The sequence below is a fragment of the Mastacembelus armatus genome, chromosome 18, assembly GCF_900324485.2.
Source record: "Mastacembelus armatus chromosome 18, fMasArm1.2, whole genome shotgun sequence".
Taxonomy (NCBI): domain Eukaryota; kingdom Metazoa; phylum Chordata; class Actinopteri; order Synbranchiformes; family Mastacembelidae; genus Mastacembelus; species Mastacembelus armatus.
This window is the reverse complement of record NC_046650.1, coordinates 9,174,925-9,201,928: the sequence shown is the minus strand read 5'-3', so window position 1 is coordinate 9,201,928 and position 27,004 is coordinate 9,174,925. Positions and strand designations below refer to the sequence as shown.

Genomic DNA, 27,004 nt, shown 5'->3' with positions numbered 1-27,004 from the left:
ATATATATATATAATCTTCATGAAAACATTAAATGGAATTTAAACTGTTCCAACATATTGTCAGTCACCACCCGTCTCAATTTTTCCATTTAAAAAAAGGTCAAATCTGCCAGTGACCCAGTGTATTGATCTAACTATGAGCTGTAATTGTAGTGTGACTATAGTGTGTAACCACTGTGCTGTCTCTGTATATGGATAGCTTGCAATATTAATCTACTTTTACCTTGTATGTAACTAGTGAATGTACACACAGAATAGAAATTAAGACACAAACAAACTAGCAGAGTATCAAAGCTTTTATCTGGACATTGTCCTTGATATTTACAACCCACAGGTAGCACAAAGGTTTAGACATCTGTGTGCAAAACCTGCAGCCAGCTTAAGGCAATGCATATATACAGACATACTGACATGTAAATGAAGCAGTGCAAATTGAACTGTGAAGTGTACATGTGTTATAGGTTACAGGCACACTGTATGAGAATTAAGGCACAGGTCAGGAATAAAGATTGGTACTGCACCCAGCAGACTCATTTACCACCAAGCTCATGGCTGTATATGAACAATAAACCGCAGGATGTTTGGATCATTTTGCAGGTCTCATGTAAATTTTGCAGATGATCACATTTATGTGACATACAGTTCTAAGGCCCTATTCAGTGTTTTGTTTAGTCTAAAGCTGCCACACAGACAAACTGAACATTTCATCTAGACTCTGCTTAAATCAATGAATTTGCCCTTTGCTACTATTTTAAAGCATCACTTGAACTTTTTATGTATAGAGTAAATGCATGTTGACCAGTCAGTTTTTTAAAATAGCCTTGGATAAAGTTTCTCTACTGCCCCAATAACACTGGATACTAGATACCATATAAAGTGCTCTCAGGTTGACAAAGTGTGTAATGAAAGTGTTTACAAATGCCTAAATGACCAAAAACATACCTTCGAGAGTGCTGCAATGTTTTCTTACAATAACCAGTATTTTATGTCTGTGATAAAAAGTTAATAATATATAATAATATAAACAAATTCATTTTAGTAACTATATTATAAATATTAGACTGCTTCAAAATGCATTAACTGAATGAGGTTTAAGGCATAAAAATCTCAGTTTCCTCTATGCAATTTGGGAGCAATGATGCTTTTAAAGCTGATTAGCTGTTTTAGCCATAGCTCCAGTTTTTGGCTCTTGTGTATTACCAATGGCTTTAAGGGGCAGAACTGAGCCATCAATTTACTGAAAAATAAAATAAAGAAACAAAGAAAAGCCAGAAGGTTGTTTAACAAAACTAGTAATAGTCAATTAAAAGCAGAATGCTGCTCATTTTCACAGGTTTCCTGTCCACACAAACCCATACTGACCTATCTCCTTTGTTGGAAATACCATCAGTACAGGATAAGTGTTGTCAAATGACCTCCTGAGCTTTTCAAACATAGCTGGGTATTCATATTTTGGACAAAGATATAATGGCAATGTATGAGAGGCAAAAATTTCACATTTTACTGAATTAAGTAGAAAAACTGAGAACAATCTGTGTGTCAGTTTGTGTGTCTGCACTGAATGTCCTCATCACTTGTACAGGCTGAGCTCAGGACTGTGGTACAGGCACATGTAGGAGTCACACAGTAGGCGGCGGGCGGGCTCCCGTAAAGATGTGGAGTCTACTCTACTCAGCTCCTCCTCTGACAGGCTGAGGAAGCGACCCACCTCGGGACACGCCTTCACCTGGGGGATGTTGAAGCCATTCTCACCACCTGGGATAGAGCACACAGAAATGGGAGCTCTGTCTCTGTCTAACCTTTACCCACACTAGTGAAATTTATCCAAGTTAACATCTCTCACCTTCCCGGTCTGCCATACTGTCAAAAAACAGCCAGTCAGTGGATTGTGGCCCGAACTTGATGAAGCTCACGTAATGGCTGGTCTCGATGCACGTCACAGCAAACAGAGACATTCGCTGGCGGGTGCAGTGCAGGGGGCCAGTCCATGGCTCCCCGGGAACACCAATCTTTACCGGGCTGTGGGACGCCCGCTTCCTGTGACTGTGGACCTGATGATTGATAGAAAAATACACAGTCAGTATATGAATAAGACAAAAACTGTGATTGAAAAACACAGATCTTTCTTACATTACACTGATTGTTTTAGCCACTTGAGGGCAGTATCACAAGCTGAAAACCCAAAGCTGACATACTATCATCCTAATGCACCACTGTGTTCACCTGCTAAGTCACTAACTGTGACTCTGTGCTGCTTTGCACTGAGAAAGTAGTGCATAATGTGTTTAATAAAGACATTTATAAGCTCATGGTCCAAACAAGATATATACTCTTTACTTTTAATGTGAAGGCTTAGTCTCAGGTCTAAAGTGAGAAGCATTTACCTGTGTGTTGCAGGTCTGGCAGTACTGTTTGAGATGTCCTGGAGTGATGTCTAAGTCTTCGTAACACTGCAGACACTCCCACTGAGCCACAGCTTGACAGATACTGCACTGTCTCAGTGCTAGACGAACAGAGACACAAACTGCACTTTATACTTCAGTAAAACCAGTTGGTGCAGCAATAACAAAAAACTGATGTGAGTGTAGCAATATGATACAGTGCTTCAATAAACCTGAAGTAAACTGAAAACCAAGATGCAATCATGTGCATATTTAAATAAAATTAGATTTAAACCAAAAAGCTGTTAAAAACTTTAGATGTTCCACTCACTGTCATCCAGCAGGTCTGTGATGTCCAGGCTGAGAGTGGGTAAAATGGCATCAAACATTTTGAAATCCTTCCCAAATCTGGGCATGAGTAGCAAGAGGCAGGAGGGAGCCTGGTGGGACGACCAGTTCAAATTATCTTATCAGTAAATTTAGGTGACTGAAAAGGTCACAGGGGTGTTTCTACAAAAATCCCCATCATGACATTCCAACTAAAGAACTAATTTCTGTTACCTCGACAAACTTGAGGCGGGCGTGGAGAAAGGAGGACTCTAGCAGGGCTTGAACGCTGGCGACCCTCATGCGATTGGATGATGGTGAGGAGAGAGGAATGGGGGACTCAACTGGTGAAGAGGGTAAGGGTGAGGAGGGAGAAGGGGGAAGGGTAGGAGGAAAGAGCTGGTAGAGATGACACTCCTGAGGCTGCTGAGTCATTGACCTGGAATAGAGAGGAGAAGACAAATGAGCTGTAAGGAGAGCAGGGCCTAAGAAAAGAGAAAATGAGAAATCTGTGAGATAAAAGAAACAGGTTTCTTTATGGATCCAAACAGAAAGGCATGGACTTACCTGATGTTAGACACTAAAATAATCTTTGTTGTTTACTGTGATTTCACTTTGACATTTAACTTTCACTGTGCAGTCTGATTTAAGTACAGAGTTCAACACTGCAATTCTGTGTTCTCAGTCAGCTACTGAATGAGAGAAGTTTTTCTATGCTCATCTTAAATATGAATCACATTTTTAAACAGATCATTGAACCATCCATCCATCCATCCATCTTCTATACCCGCTTTTTCCTGAAAGCCAGGGTCACGGGGATCTGCTGGAGCCTATCCCAGCTAGATCATTGAACCATTTTGTGAAAAAAAAAAAAATGTACAAACAAAGTATTGTTACCATGGCCAACAAACAATATGCAGAGTTATAACATTAACTGGCTGACACTGTGCATGGAAATAAAAAGGCAGAAAAGTGAGTGTGGCAGTGACGCTACCTAATTTTGAGGAGTGGCTCAACTTGGAGGAGCTGGAAAAGCTTGTTGAGAAACTCCTCAGGATCTGACAGAGCAGAAGGACAACATTCCTCAACATGGTCACACACAAACACGCTTTGGGGCAGGTGTGTCTACAAAGAACTTACGTATGGGGAATGGGAGGAATCTAGGGCATGAATGCTTTGACACATATACCTTTCTCCTGGTTGGTGAAGCCGGTGTCACTATTTGCAGCCTCCAGCAGTCGTCTCAAGGCCATGGTCTTACTGGCACACACATACCCATACCTTAGAAATGCACGCACAGCACACACACACACTTCAGAAAGCTCTTAACAATAACTGGGAATATGATCAGTTAAACAAAAACAACAAGAACAACAACAAAAAAGATCTGTTACCATCAGTCAGAATGAAAACAAAATGTGCTGGGTTAAATCATCCAATTAATCACATTTAATTACACAGAATGGCTGTGACATTTAACCATATAATCATCAGCATTACTGGCAACAGCAAAACTACCACTATTAGTATAATTTGTAGTAATGCTGTAACACCAGTAGTAACTGCATTTACAAAATACAAAATCCCTGCCTGTAAGTAACGTAAATACATATTTACAGACCTTCGCAGTGGGTTGACTATCTCACAGCGCAGCAGATCCTGAGCCTGACTGGAGTTCTGGTCCATTTCAGGGTTAGAGGGCCAAAACAATACCCAGTCTGCTGAACTGCAGCAGGAGAACAGACTGGACAGAAACAGAGACAGACGCATCATAACAGAGGAAATAAATTATCCAACCATACGTGTAGTAAAAGATGTGTGATTTCAGAGAATCTGACACCAGAACCTTGTTTTTATGGTACATGGTTTAATGATTGGACACACATCCTCAGTAATTTGTAGATTTTAAAATCCGCATTTATGACATTACACACTGAACAGCCGAGGTTTTGCTTTTCAAACAAACTGTGCAGGAAGACAATTTTTAAACATACAGTCCCCCAACAGTGCTCTCTCTAAGTGCAGATTTCACACACAACTATAGATGTTTACCTGAACAGTGTAGCGTCCAGGTAGCAGGAGTTGAGGTGACCCTGGATGCCTCTCTTCCAGCCCTGGTAGAGCTGTCTGGCCTCATCCCCGTCCACAGGAGGGGTGTGCTCCTCCACACGCTCACTGCCCCACTCTGCAAAGGCTGGCACACACAAGTACACAGGTGACATTAATATTCAATATGAATAATGTATAGTTATAATAATGAGACTCATATGGCAGCCACAGTGCATGCAGATATTTATTTAGATTTTGCTGCTTTAACAGTACATAGATACTGGGCCTAAAGTATCTAACAACTCAAAGTCAAATATATTTTCCACAGCAATGTTGAGTCTTGGAGGCACATTTCATCTGTTCTACATGTATTTTGTGTGATCGGGGTTGACATGTCTCAGCTTATCTCATTCAGCTTTGCTCTCCGCCATTTTCTGCCACAACAGTGACAGGCACTAAATCAAATCCTCACAACATCCTTTCAAAAACACCTAGGTTTCCCATAGTCTGTGACACTTCCATTCCTACCTATGGAGTTGCATCGCTCCACTTGATTGACAGGTGTTTCAGGTGCTGGGAACCTTGAGTCCCTCCTGCAGTTGCGCAGTTTGACAAACAGCCCCTTATTGGCTGGGCAACGGAAGTGTCGTTCACCAAGGTAACTGCCATCTGTTCCTGCAGACAGCTCCTGGTCCTGACACACACACACACACACACACAATTAGTTTGTTATCATGAGTGTCATATGCAGTGTGACAGTGTACTAGGTTAACTGGAAATACAGTACATTCTTTCATATGAAGAAAGTGACATAAAAAACAGCATGTGCTTTGAAGGCAAAAAAGTAATTACTATTAATGTTGGGATTAAACCAAACTACTAATTATTAAGATTATTAGCCAAATACAAATCAGCTGTCTTTTCTATAATCCACAACCTAAATGAATCATCTATGAAATTATTCAAAATAGATGACACTTTTAAATTTTGGTTGGTAAGGTTAATCAGCATTTGCATAAATGACACTACCTGTAACTAAGATCATAAGTCTTGTACCAAATTTTGTTAATGACTTACATACAATTTTTTGCTATGTAACTAATTATTGCAGGTGAAGCTGAAAAGGTCTCCTTACCAGTTCGATTCCTGCCACTGGTTCGGAAATCCCACTGATCCGTCCAATCCAGCGGATCACCCCGAAAAGCGGCGGGTCATTCACTTCAACCATCGAGCCTACCTCTAGCTCTCCCTCCAGCCCTGTCCCTCCATTCTCCTTCACAGCTTTGCTCTTGTCTGGCGACGTCAGAGGTGAGAGAGGGCCATGTACACCATTAGTTTGCTGCGGCTGCTCGGTGGAGGTGGGGGACACTGGGGCGGGTGATTTGGGAGGTGGTACAGCGGGAGGAGAAAGGTTTTTTTGAGGGGGTTTTGGGGGTGGCAGTGGTGGAGGTTTAAGCGCTTGTTTAGTGGGAGGCATCATGGCGACCTTGGGAGCCGGTGGTGATGCGGGGCCTGGTTTAGTGACAGGAGGCAGTGTTGGCTTGAGGATGGATTTGGGCATTTGGTGAGGAGGATTGTGACGCTGGGATTTTGTCTCTGAAAAGACAGAAACAAGTTGATTTTTACCTGCTATCATTTGGAAACAAAGTAGTGTAAAATATCCTGCATATAAGGCTGAGGTGTCCACATTTATTTCCACAGGGTCATTTACAGCCTCAGAAGCTTGATTCTGAAGATAGGTTAAAGGTTAATAACAGCTCTACCCCTGAGAAGACCTGTGAATTCTTCCCTTCCTCTGACTATAAGCAACTCTGAATGACACGGTTAGGTTGAGTGCCTGAGGCCTTGTAGTGTAAACGGTTGCCATACCTGAGGAAACCTTGGTGACTGGCAGGAGTATTCCATAGATGGGGGAAGGAATGTAGCAGAGTTTCTCTCCCTTGTAATATCCGTTCCAGTCACCAACAGGAGAGTCCTGGAACACAATGTGAAAGACAAAGCTGCAGGCTGACAGGCAGGCAGAGACAACTGCTCTACAAGCAGAAGCAATTAAGACTTTGCACACACTTGGCATTCTCATCCTCTCAGCTGTCAGCCTCATGAACTTATACTCTCCAACAGAGGTAGCACTTGGTCTTCCTTCCCTGGGACAGTCCTCTTGGGAACCAGTATCTATCATAGTATTTGATGGTTCTGGCAATACATTCAAAGTTCTTGAGTTTTTGTCAGATCGACTGACCTTCATTTCTTAAAGTAACAATGGACTGTCTTTTCTTTTACTCAACAGTTTAGATGTAGTAGCACTAATAAGGATACTGACTCTGTGCCCACCCTTCCTCTCCACAAGGCAACTGAAGGTCTAAAGCACATTAAGAAGACAAGAAATGTCATAAATTAACTTTCTACAAAGCACCCCTGTGAAGTGAAAACTATTGCAGGTGACTACACTGTGAATCTGATGAGAGAATGCCATGAGTGTGCCAAGCTGTCAAAGCTAAACGCAGCAATTTTGGATACTCTAAAATATAAAACATACTCTGGTTGTTTAACATTTTTTGTTCACTACATGATTCTGTAAGAGTTCTTACATAGTTTGGATATCTTTAGTATTAATGTAAAAACCACTCATGGAGAAGGTGTTTCCAAACTTTTGACTGGTAGTGTGCTAGTCCCCTGTTATAACAAAGAAGGTTCAGTCACAGAAACAGACTGTGGGGATTGTAAAATGTGAATCAAAATTTAGACCAAAGCCATTTGTTGCAGAAAACTATATATGACATGACCTGTGCTACACATGCTACACCACAGTTTTATTTCCTGTGCTGTACTGACCAGAAGGACACCGACGTACATCCCTGACGAGGACCGGCCAGGCAGGTGACCACAGAAGCGCACCTCCCCACTATAGAGCGTGTCCTCCAGGGGGAAACACACCCGCTGACCAGCACAGAATGGTGGAGGCGACGTGGGGCTCCGGACCTGGATCTGGTTTTGAGCAGTGACAGGCACTGACTCAGCTGTTCGAGGAAGGATGCCAAATGTGTTCAACTGAAGAGGACTGCCTGGGCGATGCTGGCGAAACATCATGTGGCGATTCTGCTGCTGCTGTTGCTGCTGCTGCTGTTGTTGATTTGGGCGGTCATTGCTGTTATGGTGCCCTTCACTGGAGTGACTGTTGCTGCTGTGGTGGTGGTCTCGCTCTCGAGGTTTCTCGTGTGCATCGGGGCCATTGCTGCGAGACCAGTGGCGGAGCCTGATGTGACTGGCTGGGAGAAATAGGGCGCAGGCATCAGGACAGGTGAAGAGCCGATGACCCTTAAAAGAACCGTTACTCACTCCTTTACCCACTGCTGAACCCTGGAGGAATGAGAAAAAAATAACTAAAGATTTAGATTACAGATGTCTGTTTCAGGTGTAGTCTGAATAGTCTATGCAACCCACACAACTGCAAACATTGCCAGTTGCATGTTATACCTAGAGATTATCCCATTTTTACTTCACAAGTATCCTGCAAATGATGGGAAACTGCATTCTCAATTGGGGATTTTTTGTTTCACTGAGATTTTTTAATTTAAATCTGTGATGTAATTTGGGATCAGTTCAGTGCCAGTTGAAACAAGCTTCTGAACACACCTTTCAAGTAGCTGTGTCAAATATGTTCACAAACTAATAATTAGAAACAAAGCAACAACAGTAATGAGCTGAAAGTCAGTGCAAAGCAGTATAAAACTGAAGGAAGATGTGAATTCTGATTATTTAGCTTTGGCAAAATCCCATCATACTCAGCAGGATGCTGTTCAGCTATATCCTAACAGCCTTTTGCTGCCAGTTTACCTTGAGTTGTACCCCAAAATAAACAGCGCTGCTCCCTCTGGTCAGTGGCCCGATGTATTTAAGCTCTGCCTCGGCCAGCTCATGCTGTTGGCCTATTTGGACGCACAGCTGGGTATCAACAGGCAAAGTTGCCAACACCTGCAGCTTCCCGGGATTTGCTAAAAAATACAAAACGGCGTAATCAATAATTAAATTTGACTATGAAGGACCTTACTTTAATATTATTGTGATAAACATTTATAACAGTGTGCATTTGCTCGTAAGGTTGAATGTTGGACAAAAATGCTGTACAAGTGATAAGATTTTGGATTAAATCTAATCTATAACAGAAAATGGGCTCACTGCTACAATAGCTTTTTTTAGAGCTATTTTGATCATATTTATTACAGTTCTCACTGGAACTAAGTACATCACTACTTCTACAATTAATGGTGTTTACTTAGTAGTTTTAGACGAGCCTCTGGATCAGACACGGCCTCCAACAGGCCACTGAATTCACTTGGGACTTCTAACAGGTACTTCCTCTCTATTTTTACCATGACGCCATTGTCTAACACCTGCAGGAAAACAAGAGAAGGGCAAATATGAGGGAGAGAAGATATCAAGAGGTAATCATGAAGGGGAAGCAAAGAAACCACAAAACACTGGCAAAATGACCTTTAAGTCCATCATTTGAAAAAGGTGGCTCATTAGCATGTGATGCAAACTGCAAAACAGAAGGCATGTTATGGGTGGGTTAGACCTTAAAAATGGACCACCCAAGTCATGTACAAATAAAATATTAGTGAAGGAGACTTCACAAGAGTGTAACTGTAAAGTCCTGAGTCATTTTAGTGTGTCCTCTCCATTCTCTTTACGCAGTAGCGAAGGCCAAGACTTAAGATTCAGTTTTACTTCACTATGTGTTTGATTGTTTTTAGACATTTTATGTAAAAAGTAGAAAACAAACATTTGAGGAGTTTAATCAACAAATGTTGTGTCATTTTGCTTGAAACTCTAACTAAAACAATGTGTTGACTATCTAAACACTTTTTGCACACTGACTAATAACTTCAGCAATAAAAAAAAAATAATGCTTACACCATCGTAGAAAACTGTTGATAACTTGTTACTGCCTTTACAGTCAGTTATCTGCTTGTTTTAATAGAAAGTCTGTCTCTTTAACCAGGCATGCCAGTCACTTAAAAATCCCTGTGTTAGTAACCCTCGTGTAGCACATTCATGTGGGAACTTCGATAATGTAGTTATGTCTGTAAACTTAAATGAATGCTAATACCTTGACCCATGGGTTGTCCCCTCTGTTCTTGCTCAAATCTTGCTCCTGGCAGAGGTACCCCCGCTGAAGCCGAATGGTACCTTCCAGCTGGTCCTGGACCTTCAGGTCGGTCGAGATCAAGAACATTTTGGGGGGGCGGCGCTTCCTGGTCTGCTCATGAGCCCCTGACATCTTAGAAGCGTGTTAATATGTGGTTGACTCACAGAGGAGCTAAACTCTTCATTTCCCGGTAAATTAAAACAATAACTAGGTGGAAAGACACGGCAAGAGGAGCGAAACGCTGTCGGAAAGACCAGGTAACGTTAACTACGGTTAAAATACGTTAACATTTAAAGTGCCGTCATTCATGTGACGTTAATACCGTTCACGGTTAAAACAACAAACTCTACATATCTGCCACACTTTCAACAGACAAACCACGTAGTTAACTTTCTTGTAAGAGTTTATCAAAAACTCACCAACTCTTATCAATCCCCACCGTCATTATTTCCCTTCTCATTTAAAGGTGTAATAACAAACCGCACCGTGAAAGCAGGAAGCAGGATGGCTGACATCGAAAGGAGCCAATAATAAGTGAGAAAAGTTCAGCGGGGGCGTTGTTGGGACCAATCAGCGCGGTTGTGGGTATCACCGGGAGTGAGGGAAATTCCTCAGTTCTTGATGGGCAACTCTTCAGCAGGAAGCTGGTACCCACATATATACACTACAGGTTATATATAATATACATATATATATATATATATATATATATTTGTCACATATATGTATTTGTTTATAAATGTTAGTTTATAAATACAATAGAAAAATATTTCCTTATATGAGACCAGATCTACATTAGATCTGGAATTATTACTAGAATTATTCTTTGTGCATTCAACATTAGATCATAATGCAAACTCCATCTAAAAATCCTCCAAAGTCAGTACAATGTCAAATTTACATTATCTGAATGTTCATGGCACAGCAAGCTATGCGTGCGTGCACAAATGTTAGAGCACAGTCTATTATGGGCAGTGGTAAAGAGAGAAATCATTATTTTAATGCAGTAAATCTCTCTGGTTCGAGCCGTGAGAGATCATATGTGTTGTGTCAACTTGTGTCAACAAATTTTAACTCAAGTTCTCCTTCATGGATTTTTTACCTGATTCATTTATATATACAATAAAAGCATAGATTAAATATGAAAAATAAATACATTTTTGTATAAATACAAAATTTTTTTTTTCTTCTTTTCTTTCTTGGCAATCATTTAATAAGCCCTCAGATTTGTTTTTTCACACCTTTGAGGTTAGGAACCAGTGGGAAAGACCGATCAATATCACAACTATTTCAAGTACACACAGTGTCTGCCCCACACACAATGTCTGTATACTGGTACAGAACATTATGTACCAGTATACTCAAACACAAAACATTTTAAGCTAAATGAACTCTAAGTGAAAATGTAAATTCTTTTTTGTAACTTGGTCAAAAGACAACTGAGTGAACATTTCCTATAAACAACACAGCTTTTTGACTTATGTGAGGCATGAGCTACTTCTACAATATCCTACATGAAATGACAACCTTTGGTACAACTACAATGTATAGCTTATTTTTTCATACATATGCATTTAATGGATGTGTTTCAGCCAGGTTAAGCATACCAAAAAATGTCATTCAGTTTATGTTTTCAGAATAATACAGTGGAAAGTGTGTGATGCATCCAGATGCAGTAAACATAAAATAGGCAATTGAATAGTCCATGTGTACACATCTCTCTGCTTTGCAGATGCCTGTTGTTGCCATGTCTTCATTTAACCAGTCATAATTTATTTAGTGTCAAATCTAAAAGACAGAGGTAGCTCCGTGGTAGATGTGAATGCCTAACAGGTGAGGCCATGTGTTGCTAAGTCTCCATTTCCTTGCTGACTTTCATTGCAGATGTTTGAGGAATATAGACCTGGATGAACATGCAGGAGATAAGTCTTTACCTCTGTGGGTAAGCAGTCTTGTAGTTTCAGATTAACTACACCATCCACAAGGTTCATTAAAACAACCAGTAGCAAGCAGTTGTAGTTAATGTTTGGACTCAAGTCTAAATGATAAGTTTAAGTTTATTCAGTATTTGACTGTGGAGGTCAGAACTGAGGAGAGGATTGGTCTGGGTTGATAAAATATGTGGTAAGTTCCCCTTTGCCCTTGACGTTGACTACTCCTCTAAGAGTGACGCTGTATCCCACACTCTGGACCACCTGGGCTGTCTCCTCTGTCACCTGAGAGTAGAGAGAGAGGCAAAAGATAAACAGTATGCATGTGTACAACTGTAATCTCTGGCTTTCATACAGTGACAAGAAAGAATACCCTTTGGAATAACCTGAAATTATGTACATGTTTAAACTGGACCTTCAGCTAAGTTACACACTAACATACTGAGCAGAGCTGATTAGTAAAATATGTTTCACTTTTTCAGATACTTCTTCCTTTTTTCCACCAACCTGTATCTTTTCTAGCACTCCTGTGCTATCCATTCTGCTGGCCACATTAACAGAGTTTCCCCAGATATCATACTGAGGTTTATGAGCACCAATCACCCCAGCAATAACTGGACCCTGGTTTATTCCTGAAAGCAAACAATAAAGGACAGAACAGGGGTAAACAATATTACTTTTTACTGAAATTGCTTCTTTGGTTTTTAGATTGACAATCTTGCGTGTACCCTAGAAAATATTAGTGTGTTTTCTTTCTTTTAAATGTAGAAAGATACTTTTATTTTTTCATTAAAAGGAGACTCACCGATCCTCAGTTTGAAGCTGTTAAAAGAGTGTGTGTTGATAAGCTCCAGTTTGGCCATCAGAGCGAAGGCAAACTCCACCATGGCACGCACATGACTAAAGGACATTTCACATTTCTGTAGGGGGAGCCAGAGGTCATGTTAATGTAAGGCAGTAATTTGTCAAATATTTTATTTTTAAACATTCTTTAAAATCTTTGACTATTACAAAACCTAAAAACTATATAGATATTAGTCTGTTTAACCTAACAAATGTAAAGAAAGCAAACCTTTCTTTCATCCCCTGGAGGAGACTGTGTCAGCCCTGCAGCTGCCATGTACGTGCTGCCAATGGTCTTAATTTTCTCCACTGAAGAGAATTTGGGCTTGGAGAGAAGCTGCATGACAGAAACAGGTGGAGAGAAAGAACGTGAAACAGTCAGAAAAAATGTTCAGACCTGGGATTGCTGACACTGAACAGCATTTAATAGGATCTTCTTCAGCATACCTCATCAAAGTCTGCTATGATCTCATTGAGGAAGCGCAAACACTCCAGACCGTCCCTATTGGCGCTGCTTTCACTGTAAAACTCTTTGAACTGAGGCACTGAGGCGAACATCACACACACACAGTCATATGACTGGCTGTACAGGTCCTGAAATGCAGTTTTTAAAAGTAACAGACTCAATTAAGATAACATGCATTCTGCAAATTCAGCTAGAAGTCAAACTTGAAAGGTTTAACTCTGAAGACTCATAACCGTCACATTACTGTCAATAGTCATTTCTGAGTGTCCACATTTTCTAATGGTAAATCAGCACAGTCTTTTTTTCTTGGATTACCAGATAACTTTTAACTCATTCAAAAATCTGTTACGCCTTACATATTTCAAAGTGCTCTTCTTCTTCTTTTCCTTTGGGCTGCTCCCTTCAGGGGTTGCCACAGCTAATCATCTGCCTCCATTTAACCCTATCCTCTGCATCCTCCTCACCCACACCAACTATCCTCATGTCCTCCTTCACTACATCCAAGAACCTCCTCTTTGGTCTTCCTCTAGGCCTCCTTCCTGGCAGCTCTAACCTCAGCATCCTTTTACCAATGTATTCACTGTCCCTCCTCTGAACATGTCCAAACCATCTCAATCTGGCTTCCCTGGCTTTTATATTTCAAAGTGCTCTGACAATAGAAAGTGATAGATGAAAACTGGTATAGTGAATATAGCAGGCTAAGTGGGACATACAGTTGACACAATACACAGCAAGTGGAAGGATAATAAATCTGTAACAATACATCTTTACCCTGTCGTGCTTTCTTTACCTGGTTACGAACAGCTTTGCCCATGAAGGAGGAGGCAACATGGAGCGGAAGGACATTCTGGAGGAGGAGTTTGTTGACGTTCTCCATGGTCTCCATCTCCTCTCTTTCTGTCTTGAAACATCGCTGCAACAGGAAGTCTACGCGGCAACTGAGCTCATCCTGACAGAGGGAGTGAGATTTTATACAAAGAAAATGACAAAGTGTTCAAAAACATGTACTAACACACAAGACTGCATATGAGCACACACTTCTTTGGGGACGACAGACAAACCATCCATACATGTTTGCACAAACCTGTCTGGCCAATATGAGGCATGCAATATAAAAGATGACCAGCCAAATCCCAGACATTATTTGCGGGTCCTTCAGTACACCAGGTCTGTAGAAAGACATGCACATTCACATCTTTAGAGCCCTAGCCTCACATAATCTGGACTACAGGACTATGTCAATCTATTTCCTTCCATTACACATCCTCAGAAGAGTGTCCTGTATCTCACAATGAATGGGTCTGTATCCATGGATAGGCCTCTGTCTATAGAAAGTCTTGAATAAATGATGGTGAGCTGAAACTCCAGACAAGGATTCACAGTCTGGACTGTTGAGTAGCAAACAAAAGGCAGGAAATTTAACACCTTTGCTGAGCAAGAGACTTTGTGATGACTGCAGAGAGCTGTGAATGAATGTCGACTTCAGTAAGGATTACTGGGAGTCTGCATGACTGTGTCTACTAACACAATGCAACATATACATAATATTGCATACTGTAATTTATGAATCCTTTGGCTTATGGCTTATTGGCATTATATTGTACCAGGTTAAAATGGTTTGGGATCTAAAACAAATTGTTCAATAATTTTCAAATCAAACAAATTAAAAAACATCAAAGATGAAGAGTAACTCTTCTGTTATTCCCTTTTAATTTTCAACATGACATTCAGGCACACTAATGTCATAATGTGTGTAGTGTCACTCACTGTGTGTCGTTATAAAGCAGGCTGATGAGGCAGTCGGATCTTGGGTCGTAAACGTACAGGAAGAGAGCCAGGTAAACCACTACAGCCAGGGTGAGCAGCATTACCTTCACTGACAAACACGTCCTGACGAACACAATCACACCCACCATGGCCAGCAGGCAGCAATACAGGTAGTACTTGATGTTTGAAGAGAAAACAAGGTGAAAGAAAAATTTTGGTTATGACGGATTTATTGTCTTAATGAGGTCACTGCAATTAGTTGATTTCTTTGTGACATTGAATTTTATGTAGCAGTGGGAAGAGTAGCTGAAAAAGATGGCAATGAATGGTTCAATCGCTGTGTTCAGTGTAGCATTTGCCTTGATTTATCAGCAAAACTTACGACCAAGCAGTGATAGCAACATGTAGACGATTAAAAAAGGATCATGTTTTTAAAGGAATTATAATACCTTACAAAAATCACTGGTAAATATTTGATTCCTTTAGAGGCACTCACAGGCAGAGTGTAGAGTTTGAGACCCTCCAGCTCTGTTCTGTTGGTAGTAGAGGTGCAGTTGTTTCCTGGCTGGAAGAACTGAAATAAAAAGCAATGTGATTACAAAAGAAAGTAAAAAGGAAGAAGAAAAAACAAAATATATTTGGAAGAACACACTGAAGGGTGACAGGAAACAAAAGAACAAATTGGAGATAGCAAAATAAGTGAAAAAGGAACGTACCAAGTTGAGCATCGCCATAAGCAGGATGATGAGTATACAGATCATGACGACAAAGAGCCGCAACACAGCTCTGGTGGAGATGCCATGGGACAACCCCGACATCCACTGGACACCCAAAGGCATCTTGGAGCGCCACTTCTAAAACAAAACAACATGTGCACAATTACCACTGAAGTGCTGAGGGTCACTGTAATCACTATACTTCAGTTATAGCACAATGCAGCAACACAACTAATACTTTGTGAGACAGATTACATATTTCACACACATTTTCATGTCTGAAGTCATGTTGATATCAAGGTATAACATATTTATGTTTGTCTCCTTGCCTGGTTTTACATGGACATTTACCCTGTGTTAAAACAACACAGGAGTCTACGTTGGTGGGGTGTGTTGTTTCATGTACTAGTGAGATGATAAATCCAACCAGGAAGTCTCTTTGGAGGACGAGTTTTATGTTTTTAAATGCATGCTTGCATGTGCGTGATTGGCCAATGTAGCACCTTGCCAGACGACATCGCATTGTGTTTCAGAAAAGGTTGAACAAGATCCAGCCGTCTACACATGATGATGTGTCATTTTGGCAGAGCTGCTGTGGTACCAGTTTGGGCTGCATACAAGCATTTAAATAAATAGGACAGGCTGTCTTTTTCATACAGGGCACATCTGTGTAAATACATATTGAATCCAAATTGCTCTTACCACTGAAAGCTTGCATGCATACAGATGCAGACAAGATAAGATCACTTGCTGATGCAAAGTTTTGTAATTCATAACCATACCACACTGTGTTATTACAAATGTACCACCAGTGTGTTCAATTACCTCCAAGTATCCAGTGAAAGCAATGAACAGAAGCAACACAATCACAGGAAAGGTTGCACCATAGGACACAGCCATTTCAAAGTTTCTGGAAGAGGTGAAAATGTAAAATGTACACTGTTTATTCATCATTTAATAAAGATGTGTGTTTGTGACATGGGAAGCAAGAGAACCTGGTGAATAAGATCAAAAATAAAACTTCAGCATTTTTGCATGTTCATACATGCATGAACATGCATGCTGCACGTATGAATGTGACGAAACTAGTACTCACCTTTTAGAAACAAGAATCTGGGTGGCAAAAACAGTTACGAAGATCAAAGCTATGCAGCTTATTGACCGATGCAAACCCTCCACCTCTGAGAAACGGAACTGGAAAACAAACACACAAATACATTTATACATTAAGTAAAAAACACTACTTTTTATTTAAGTTCATATAATATGAGGACAGTTACAGCACTGTTTTTGTCAAATGCTCCATATTTAGCTAAAACAAACCCACACACACACACCCCCACACACACACACACACACACACACACACACACACACAAAAATGCTTTCTATCATGGTTGTACACAGGGAATGAAGCTACCTGCTTCTCCAGGCTCAGGTCATTGAACAGCAGCGTCAAACAGTTGAGCCTCTTTGCCTTCCTTCTGAAACATGGAGAAAAATCAGAGGAGAAACAGTCAGTGGACAAGAAACAGTGACAGACTGTAAGAAGTACAGATAATGCAAGACATCAAAAACTAAAGCAGAATTTTGATGACAGTTTACCCTGCAGTGTCCAGTGTGTCCAGTGATCCCTGAACACCATTATCTAAAACCAAACTGGGAGAAAATAAGAGCACATTAGACACGGTTTCATCCAAAACAATGTATGACCAATTCAGCAGCAAAAATCAAAAGCAATATTCTTCCAAGAAAATAAATTCAGGACAAATAAAGTTACACAATGAAACACCAATGCATTATATGGATTTGTTTGCTTTATGTTAGAAACATATTTACTTTGAATGACACACTTTATAAGTGCTTTAATTAAAAAAGCTGAATGTTTTATTTCTATTTTACTTAAATGAATAACCCCAGTCTGTTTTTAATATTTCTGGGAACTTACCAGCTGGGATTGTTCTGGCCAGGGGGTCCTTCCTGAAGCAAACACACACACACACACACACACAGTCAACAGACAGCATAGCCTGACGTCACCTCTTTAAAATATACAATACAGATTTTATAATCAGACACTGATGAGAGACAATGGACTAGAAGTGCTGTGTAATATTTGCTGAAGGACTGTTATGAAGGTGACGTCTATAACTTACAACAGAAAAAAATATATAAACTGATTTAAGTATGTTTTCTATGTACAGCATTCATAGTGTGCATTCATATATTGTATGCCAGTTTATATGCAGCTTTAAATTCATGGATTACTTAATATCAGGAAAAAGCTACACAATGAAGCAAGCAGCAGAAATACGTACTGCAGACAGTTGTGAATGATTCATGACAGCAGTGTTAGGGATGACTGGCGTCTTGGAGGACGTGGCGTCAGGATTGCTTAGCCCTGCGAAGGGGTGGATAGTCTGCCACGACTGTAGATACTGAGACATCCGAACTGATACTCGCTTACTGGTGTCACCTGACGCAGGATTGTTTGTCTGAAATTAAGATGGAAATCACTTTAACCCTTTAAAATTTAACATTTTTGCGCTGAACACTAAACAAACTTGACAAAAACCTAAAATACGCCTACACACTGCACACAATCATGTAGACCTACGAATTTAAGCCTCCTAGAGATGCTGTCCGGGTTGTGGGGGTCAATGACCAGGTAAGTTTTTCTTCCTTTAAGAAGAGGATCCCGACTCGCACCATCCCCAACCTCAACTTGATACTCTCCATTTAAGTGCTGCAGTGTTTCTTCTGTGATGTGGACTCGCCTATTGAAAATAAAATGAATAAACAAAACAGGTATAAAATTGGTTCATATTAGAGAGTAAACACCAGTTTTTTATTTCATTATACTTATTTTATTAGCAAAAAAGGCATCAGATTATTATTATCTGAGCAGATTTAAAGACTTTCTTACCCAGGAAGACCTCCAGACTCCATGTGGTTGGCCAACGTAACATCATGTGACCACACATCATATTGCCACTTCTGCAAGCCGATCACACCACAGAGCACATTCCCAGTGTGAACACCCACACGCATGCTGATCTCAACACCTGTCGCCTCACGCAGTTTACTGCAGTTAAAACAAAAAAGTGTTATTAAAATAAGATGAACTGTCTTGAAAAAAAAAATCTAGTCTCCTTGACTCTGGGCATTTCTTGTGCTGTTAATTAAAAAAAATTATCTTTCATTTCAGTCTGAGGTGTATGCACAGCACTAACATCCATGTGAAATATATATTAATACATACATGCAAAACCCATTAAATAACTGAAAATCTTTAAAACAACTGTCAGACTACTGTAAACATTTTTGTGCCAAACATTTTTTTGCTGTAAATGCTGTAAATACACATTTAAGACACCTGGGCATTTTAACATTGAAACACAAAATGACCTAGCTGAAAAGAGCAGTTCAAGAGTATTAAGGTCAGTTTACATAATATGGTGCTTCCACATTCTGTAACTGTGCTCTTTCAGATAAACGAGAGCCATGAGGAAGTTATACACAGAGCGTTAACATCTGATGCAAATTAAGAGCTCTGATCAGCTTTTATTCCTGTGGCTGAAAAGACAGACCAGGTGTGACACATCACAATATTACCAACACAGATAGCAGAATGCAATTTGAAAGAAGACTTGCTTTAGAACAAAAATTAAGGTGATTATGAAAGAAGAAATACATATCAGTTGATGTTGGAGAAAATACCTTACTAAGTCAGATAAACTGACCTGATTGCAGTGCACATGTCAAGTCCCATCTGAACACAGTTCCTGGCGTGAGTGGGAATGTAGTCGGGCAGACCAGATACACAGTAGTAGCAGTCACCCAAGATCTTAATGCGAAGACACCCATTTTTCTACAGAGAGAAAGAAATAGTGAGATGAGTAGAGTGAGGCAAAGTCCAAAATCAATATAAAAGTTTTTTTGTGAAGAAATGGAAGTTTTAATCTGAGATGCATATGAGGCATTTTCACCTTAGCAATGTCGTCAAACCTGCCGAAGAGCTTGTTGAGCACAGCGACCAACTCTTCTGGTGTACAGGTACTTGCCAGCTTTGTGAAGCCCACAATATCGGCATAAAGGATACTGCAGAAACCCACATGAATAGACACAAATGTTATAGGCATGTACTCGTATTATAAAACCTTGGAGTGGCTTAGTGCTACAAAATAAATAAATAAGACAAAAATAAAAATACTAACACAACCTTATCACAGTTGCAGTTTAAACAACTGTAGCATGTCAGATGTTTATAACTAACCTTTCCCACTATTTCTTTAGGAAACTGATAATAAATAACAAGAAATATTGACTTTGATTTTGATCCAAAGCTTTAATAACCATAAATTTAGTAACCATGATTAAAGCCAACAAGATGCAAGTAGCATCTGAGTGTCTGAGTCATAGACACTGCATTGACACTAATCCTTAAAAGACCATAAAAATACAAATGAGAGATGTGCAGTTATAGGAAGGACAAAGGGCATCTTTTGAAGAGTGGCAAGTTTTGGTTTAGCCATAAAAAGCTGCCATATTGAACGACACCATCTTAACAACGTAAGTATGATTGTTACCTGACGTCTTTGTGCTGCCGTATGTAGAAGCTGTGAAAGTTGTGGAAGCTGGACTCATTCTCTTTATTGCTCTTAGGCTTGGACAACCTCTTTATCACCTCCGATTTCAGCTCCGCTGCGATGTACCGTGGCAACACTGACAGGAGGAGCTGTTCCTGTTGCCGAGAAAACAGACAAGGGTTGTAATGTGGATGAATGTGGGTGATGAGTTTGTAAACTGGATCGCTGGATTTCTGTCTTACAGAGGTGACAATCTGTTCGTGAGGTTATAAAAGAAATAAATGGCATCAAAAGCCCCCTTGAAGCAATGTCATGCTTACTTAGTGGACTACATTTCATGTATTTCTTTACTTGCTGTGAATAGTGTCTATTTGGGTTTGCCTATTCTATTGCTGCTGGGCTTCAGACAAGTGAATGATTAATCTATTGACCTAATAGTCACAAAAGCCAAGGCTATCCAGGTAAAGAACCCTTTAATGAGAGTGATTACACTTAACGATTTAAAATTTAGAGTACATAAAAACGTTGCACTTTAACTAAGCAATTTTATTAAATATGAGGTTTTAAAAATACTTAAATAGCTTAAGAACTATTATAAGTATAAGACAATTAGGTGTAAAATAGGTTTCAGCGGTTCTAGTAACTGATGAAGTGAAATCATATTTATTCTTGTTATAAATGTATGAATATGTTTTTGTACATATTCAATAAACCAGCACTACTAGACGGCATAAATAGCTGATTTGAATAAAAAATGCCTGTCTCATGTTTCTCTATAACTGAAGTGATATACTGAAATTTATAATATAACAGCTATATCGTCTCCTCATGTGAACGTAGGGTTTTAACCTGCTGATATTTCTTTATTTCCTTCTGGGATCGTATGGTGCTGAAGTCCTCTCTTTTTTGATTGGATATCCTCCTATCGCGCTCAGTCGTCCACAGGTGGAAAATCCCAATGAAGTTCACACACACAAACAGCAAAGCGTTCGCCACCAGCTGAGGAGGAAAAGGTGAGGTGACAGGGGAGGAGTGATTACTGTCACATTCTCATCTATGCTCTTGTATTGAGATCACAGCTGAACCCACAGCTACATCTTAATGTATTTCATTACTAACTGAAAACCACACTTATTATTTACTCAGACAAATAACAGAATATGTAAGACCAGGTTTAGGACTTTCCATAAACCAATAAAAGAGTGATCATTTGCATTTTTCTCTGGAGGAGCTATAAATACCACCGGTCACAAGCCAAATAACAGTATTGTGTAAAGAGACTCAAGCTTCTCATGTGATATTTGAATGTGGATTCAAATTTAAAACTTTATAAATGCAGCTGTTTGTTAATAATAATATTATTTGCTAAGAATAAATTTTGCGCTACAAAACATAAATTCAACTGTTACTTCATGAAGATTTTAAAAAGCAAGTAGGTGATCCAAACTAAAAAAAAATAATAATTTAATGACAAAATGACAACGTTGCTATTTTATCAACTATGGCAATTACATGATGTTAGAAATTCTTTTAAATGTATGCAAACATTTTAAAGTGGCACCTGCACAGCCAAGTCTGGTGTCTCTGGCCTTGTGACAGGGACATACACGCTGATGATGATAATGTGTGAAACACTGGTCCCAATTCCAACTATTAGGGCCCAGGCCAGAGACAGAGGTAGCACTGTGTATACACTTAGAGAGAGGAAGATGAAAAATGCGACCTGAGAAAGAAAGAGCAAAGAGGAAGAAAGACATTTAAAGAAAGATGCAGCGTTACAGGTTAAACAATAAGTTCAATAAATCATTAACCAAAATAAACAAAAACTGCTTCCTTTTTACCTGTTCCCAAGCGGTGACAGGTCCTCCAGTGAAGATGAAAACGATAGCAGTGATGTACAAGGTCCCCCAAACGAAGAGGGCCAGGGCTCCTCTGCAGCGTCTCAACGTGGCCAGCCAGGGCAGGCAGATGAGCAGGGCAGCACTCAAACAGAGAACAACACTTACCACGGACAGAGCGGCTATATGGGCATCAATTTTCTGTCAGAGAAATGCATAGTAGATTTTTGCATTAATGACCGCAATATGTCAGATGTCTCAGAGTTTTCAAAATTTAAAAAAGCTTATTTTCTAGTTTTCTTGAATGGGGCAGTGTGTGAATCTGCAGGTCAAACTTTTCTTTGCCACTGTACAGATGCTACACGTGAATGAATCTTAAAAAGCTGTGAATCAACTTTCATTAGCATACAAAACAAGAAAGGGGGGAAGCATTTCATATTAATACTGATTGTACTAAGACCTATAGAACCTTGCATGATCTCATTTTGACTTAGCTGTTTACTTCATCCAAAAAGCGCCTGTCTGTTCTGCACTAAAGACCAAAATTAAAATACCATTATTCATCAGGTATGAAAGCCAGGCTAAGCTTTAAACAGCTGGCGTAATGTTTTAAATCTTTTCCTGCTATGTGTACTGAAGGTATTTTAACATATGTTTAACAATTAGTTCCAAGTTAGCTTGTATCACATGGTCAACAGCTCATTTTCAAAATAAATGAATCCACATTGACTGAATTAAATTAAGTTAAGCAAATGTATCACAAAATAATGGCTCGTAATGATTTGGCACAACTATTAATCAGCATTGGCCTTTTATAAATGGACTGTCACTTCTTACAGCTCTGGCTGACTACTGAAATTGTTGGGTTTATTCTACCAAATGACTGAAACCTAAAAATGCCCAAAACATAGAAATACTCCAAAAATGATAACTGAAAGCAGAAATCAGGGAACTGTTTCACATTTCTGTTTGAAAGATTACTAAAACAATTAATTGGCTATAAAATGACTTGCCAATCAATCTCCTGGTGATCAACAGATCAATTTAGTGACTGAAATTTGCGTGTTTTGTATTTCTGAGATTGTAAAACAACTGCAAAATTTATTTAATGTTTACTTGAGTTGATACACTGTATATCCCTCATCCACACTCTCACCTTTCTTGTGGTGGGAATGAGGATGATGATGGTCAAACAGAAGGCTAAAGACAACACCAGACCAGACAGCATGGCTGGAGTTTCCTCCACACACCGCAGGAAAGCCCCGTGGACTGCCTGATAGCAGCAACACACGCCCTCCTTTACACTCCGCCTGGACCGCGCGCTTCGCTTGTCGTCATCTCCATCCTCCTCGTCCAACCTGACATTGATGCTGTCCATTATTTGGGCGTCAGTGGATGAATCGTGTGGGAATGTGGGCAAACTACCACTGAGTGGGTTTTCTGCTTGTGGTTTAACCAAGTTTATTTCTGCATTTTCTCTGTCATCATCTGGACTGTTTTTCTTCATGTTGTTAAGCTGAGAAGTGAAATTGGCAGGACACATAGAGTTTGTCTTTTCAAACAGACCTCCATCAACCTCAGATAACTTATCACAGGGGTCAGTGTTGAAACTAGTGCAGGCATAAGAAGGGCTGGATATTGTGCTGCTGTAATCTGAATCACTGCAGCCACCCATTTGCAACAAACTACTGCTATCCAGCCTACCAAACGCTGAGCTAACCACAGCCTCATTGTCCGAAGCTTTATGAGTTATATTTGATCCCCTCAACAAAGAGTTGGGCTTGAGAGGATCTGGGTGCTGTACTGTCTTTGCCACACCCACCTCTACAGAAACTTGGGATTCACCGAGTCCTGATTGGTTCCCAATAGTAAGATTGCTGGTATTTATTATGACGTCATTCCTGTTTGTTGTGGTCTCATTTCCTTGCAAAATGTCAATGTCACAGCTTTTTTCAGAGTGTTTCACATGATCATTTGTTTGATTGAAATCTCTAAGCTCCAGCATATCGTCCCCAGTGATTTTGCCCTGCTCATCACTGGAGACGACCACGTTGTCTGGCACTGAAGACAACCGTGATGCTTTGTCCGCAGGTCTCCCCTTATCCTGTGACTTCACTGGCATCGTGACCTGCAAATACATGTTGTATGAGACTAATGTTTATAGAACCTAAACCAATGTGTACAACAAATTAAGTTAACTAATAAAAAAAAAGCCCAGCTGTGTTTTGAGTGATCTTGCTTCACAGCTTCTCTCAGATGTTAAACCACAGCATAATCTCCTTTAATGAGCACTAATCCAAACTTGATGAAAAGAGCACCCTTCTCAAAAAACATACGATTAGAAAAAAATTATACAGTAAATTTGCATAGAAAAACAAGACAAAACAAACAAAGCTGCACATACATTTTCATTGCTTAGCATTTCATGTTTTAGTGTAGAAACTGTGCTTGTGCCCCTGCTCAATAGCAAAGACTAATGATGTCAGCAAAGAAGTCATACCTTTGGATGGTTTTAATACCATTTTAATGACCAACTTCTTCATTTCCCTATTACGCAAAAAACTTGTTAGTCTACTTGCATGCTCTTCCCCCTCTAACACACAGTCATGTATACAACACACTATTCAGGTGTTTACTGGAATGACATCTCAACGACGCACCCAATGCACATTGAAAAAAAAATGTTCCAGTCACCACCTACATTCAGTGCTTCACTTTTATGTGCCTGCTTCCTTTCTGTTCGTATTCAATGCCCTCTGCCAAAAACACAACCACCTCTTATACTGTACAGCCTACACTATATCAGTGTGAAAAATATCACAATTCCCTTCCTGATACCCAATCTGACCTAATGCCACCATTAATTCCGGGATTAAATATATCGTTTTAATCTGTCTCCTCTGCTGCAGGTACATATCTGATTCAATAGCAAAGTCATGGAGAGATTATATGGACAGAGTGAGTCATTTCATTCATCCATTCACCCTGATTAACCTGCTCCTCCTACCATGCTGTTCCATTTTACATCAAAAACTACAACTTTACAAAGGAGATACTGTCTTTTTGAGGCTAAAACACTTCAGTGACACTAAGTGGTAATGACAGTACATTTATTGTTCTTCTGTGAAGGGCTGTTGCACTGGTGTCCTTTTTCTCAGTCTGCTGGTTTCACTACTCTGTTCTGGTTATCTGTGAAGCATGCTGCAAAAAGAAGAGGGGTTTTCCAAAACTAACACAGACCTCTTTAGGCTTAAATGACACAAAAAGTCCAGTATTTTCAAGAAAAATAGATGCAAAAGCTGCTCTTAATGAAATTTAAATGATCAAAAAATATAGATTTTATCTGATACCTTTTATTGTGCTTAAACACAGGGCTGCAATTATATTATATTCTCAATTAACCCATTATTTTGATTGCCTCTTTCTATAAAGTATATAAACCCCCTATAAAGTGCACAATCCTCATCACAGCTTCCTTAAAATGCTGGCAAAGTCAACAAATCTGGTGAGGGTGCAGCTTATAATGTTTGACGTTTTTTGCTTGAAAAAGCCAAAATTCTAATTGTTTAAAAATATTGAAAACACTTTTTTGGAAAATTACATTCGATCTTTTTGTGGCATTGGGTCCAGTTTTAATGCAATAGAGCAGAAATAGGACATAACAGGTATGTTTTGCCTGAAGTAAAATAAAGTTATTGTTTTATCAGGTTAACAAAGAACAAATGCAGAAAAAACTTGCAGCTACATCTCCAATGTTGAACTGCTGAGTGCTGAAATCATGGTAATGGATAAAAATGTGCCATTGTGCCAGAAATGTGTTATTTTAATAACAAAAAACGTTCAGGACACTAATTAACTGTGTCACCGGACTTTAAGATGTCAGCCTTAATGTAAAGAAGTTAAGCTGAAGATAAATGATATTCTTACCTCAGGTATTATTCACGTCCCTGTCGTCGCGCTCTCCATTTCGACATTAACGTTACTTCACTCACGATCATGTCGCTCCGCGTCTTTATCGCTCAACTTCCTCCGTCATCCTGTCCCTGTACCCATGGAGCACCCACAAGCCCTCGGGGCTTTACACGGGAGTAAAAGCGCACGAGTGTCCTGTGGAAACCAACTTTTCCTGTCCACAAACTCAGAAAGTATCGCGGAGCTAAACGCTAAATCCCGACCCAGAGGACGCACGAGCGACTGTGAGGTTCGAACGCGACGCAGGTGAATGCGGGGACGTGCGCACGCGGGCGCGAGCACGAGCTGTGCTGGTCCAGCTATGTAAACAGGAGGAGGTAAACAGAGGCAGAGAGATGGAGATTAAATGACACAAAAAAGAAACGGGCCCATGGGCAGAGACAGGTGATTAAACTGGCCCTGCCAGAGTGGACGACTAGGTTTCTGGTGGATTTGTGTCTGTCTGTGGCATGTTTGTTTCTCTTTGTGGCCTTTTTTGTATTTTTGCATAGCTTTGCATCGTGTGTTCCTTCATCGTATATCATTTTGGTTCTCTTAGCAGTCATTGTGTCTCACTTGGGCAATTTTGCATATTTCACATTTCTTTAGAATCGTTCTCTTCTGTGTAAAACTGAAAATAATAAAGCAGCAACACGTCACACCTTTGTGAAACTTACATTTTTAAGTTAATTTTTTATATTAGAGAAGTGTTAATTCAACTTTTCCTTCTAAATGCTGTAGTTTATTATGCTTTTTTAATAAATTTGATTATGTTCATTTTATTATAATGTTGTCTGCCCGACATCAATTTAGATATATCTACATCTTTCTAATGGACTGTACCACAAAGTTTAATGAGCATCTCTTAACAGCCTTAGTGAGAATCAGACTTAATTGCAGCGTTGTTTTAATTTCGTTGATGAGAAAATTATCAGTAAATTTTGGGATATTTAAAAAATATTTATATCTTGTGCAAACTATAAGAAAACAGACAAGG

General features: G+C 39.8%; 2 protein-coding genes and 1 long non-coding RNA gene across 4 annotated transcripts; 1 reads left to right on the top strand and 2 right to left on the bottom strand.

The window, feature by feature from the left end:
* Positions 1–278: 278 nt before the first annotated feature.
* Positions 279–10,413, bottom strand: cyld3 (cylindromatosis (turban tumor syndrome) 3). Of its 2 annotated transcripts, XM_026327394.2 has the most exons (17): positions 10,326–10,399; positions 9,868–10,038; positions 9,031–9,148; positions 8,592–8,749; positions 7,590–8,114; positions 6,627–6,732; positions 5,893–6,353; positions 5,286–5,451; positions 4,761–4,902; positions 4,330–4,452; positions 3,898–3,989; positions 3,703–3,766; positions 2,943–3,147; positions 2,713–2,821; positions 2,385–2,503; positions 1,844–2,051; positions 279–1,755 (listed from the first exon to the last, which is right to left on the bottom strand). In XM_026327394.2, exons 2-17 carry the CDS (start codon positions 10,036–10,038, stop codon positions 1,571–1,573), a joined length of 2,952 nt encoding a protein of 983 aa, XP_026183179.1. In that variant the 5' UTR covers positions 10,326–10,399; the 3' UTR covers positions 279–1,570. The 2 variants fall into 2 exon arrangements, with proteins under 2 accessions (XP_026183179.1, XP_026183171.1); XM_026327386.2 differs by having other exon boundaries at positions 9,868–10,413.
* On the top strand, positions 10,024–14,015 carry LOC113142393 (uncharacterized). Its single transcript, XR_003296950.2, has 4 exons — positions 10,024–10,163; positions 10,373–10,576; positions 11,791–11,848; positions 13,951–14,015. It is a non-coding gene; the product is annotated as an uncharacterized LOC113142393 (long non-coding RNA).
* Positions 11,133–26,258, bottom strand: LOC113142366 (adenylate cyclase type 2). Its single transcript, XM_026327375.1, has 26 exons — positions 25,984–26,258; positions 23,213–24,184; positions 22,060–22,257; positions 21,780–21,941; positions 21,068–21,217; positions 20,219–20,373; positions 19,619–19,730; positions 19,373–19,500; positions 18,556–18,714; positions 18,247–18,406; positions 17,948–18,124; positions 17,578–17,609; positions 17,235–17,288; positions 17,050–17,113; positions 16,726–16,823; positions 16,455–16,539; positions 15,630–15,767; positions 15,410–15,487; positions 14,914–15,089; positions 14,231–14,315; positions 13,937–14,095; positions 13,128–13,274; positions 12,910–13,017; positions 12,643–12,757; positions 12,345–12,469; positions 11,133–12,122 (listed from the first exon to the last, which is right to left on the bottom strand). Exons 2-26 carry the CDS (start codon positions 24,176–24,178, stop codon positions 11,988–11,990), a joined length of 3,966 nt encoding a protein of 1,321 aa, XP_026183160.1. The 5' UTR covers positions 24,179–24,184; positions 25,984–26,258; the 3' UTR covers positions 11,133–11,987.
* Between the last annotated feature and the right edge of the window lie 746 nt (positions 26,259–27,004).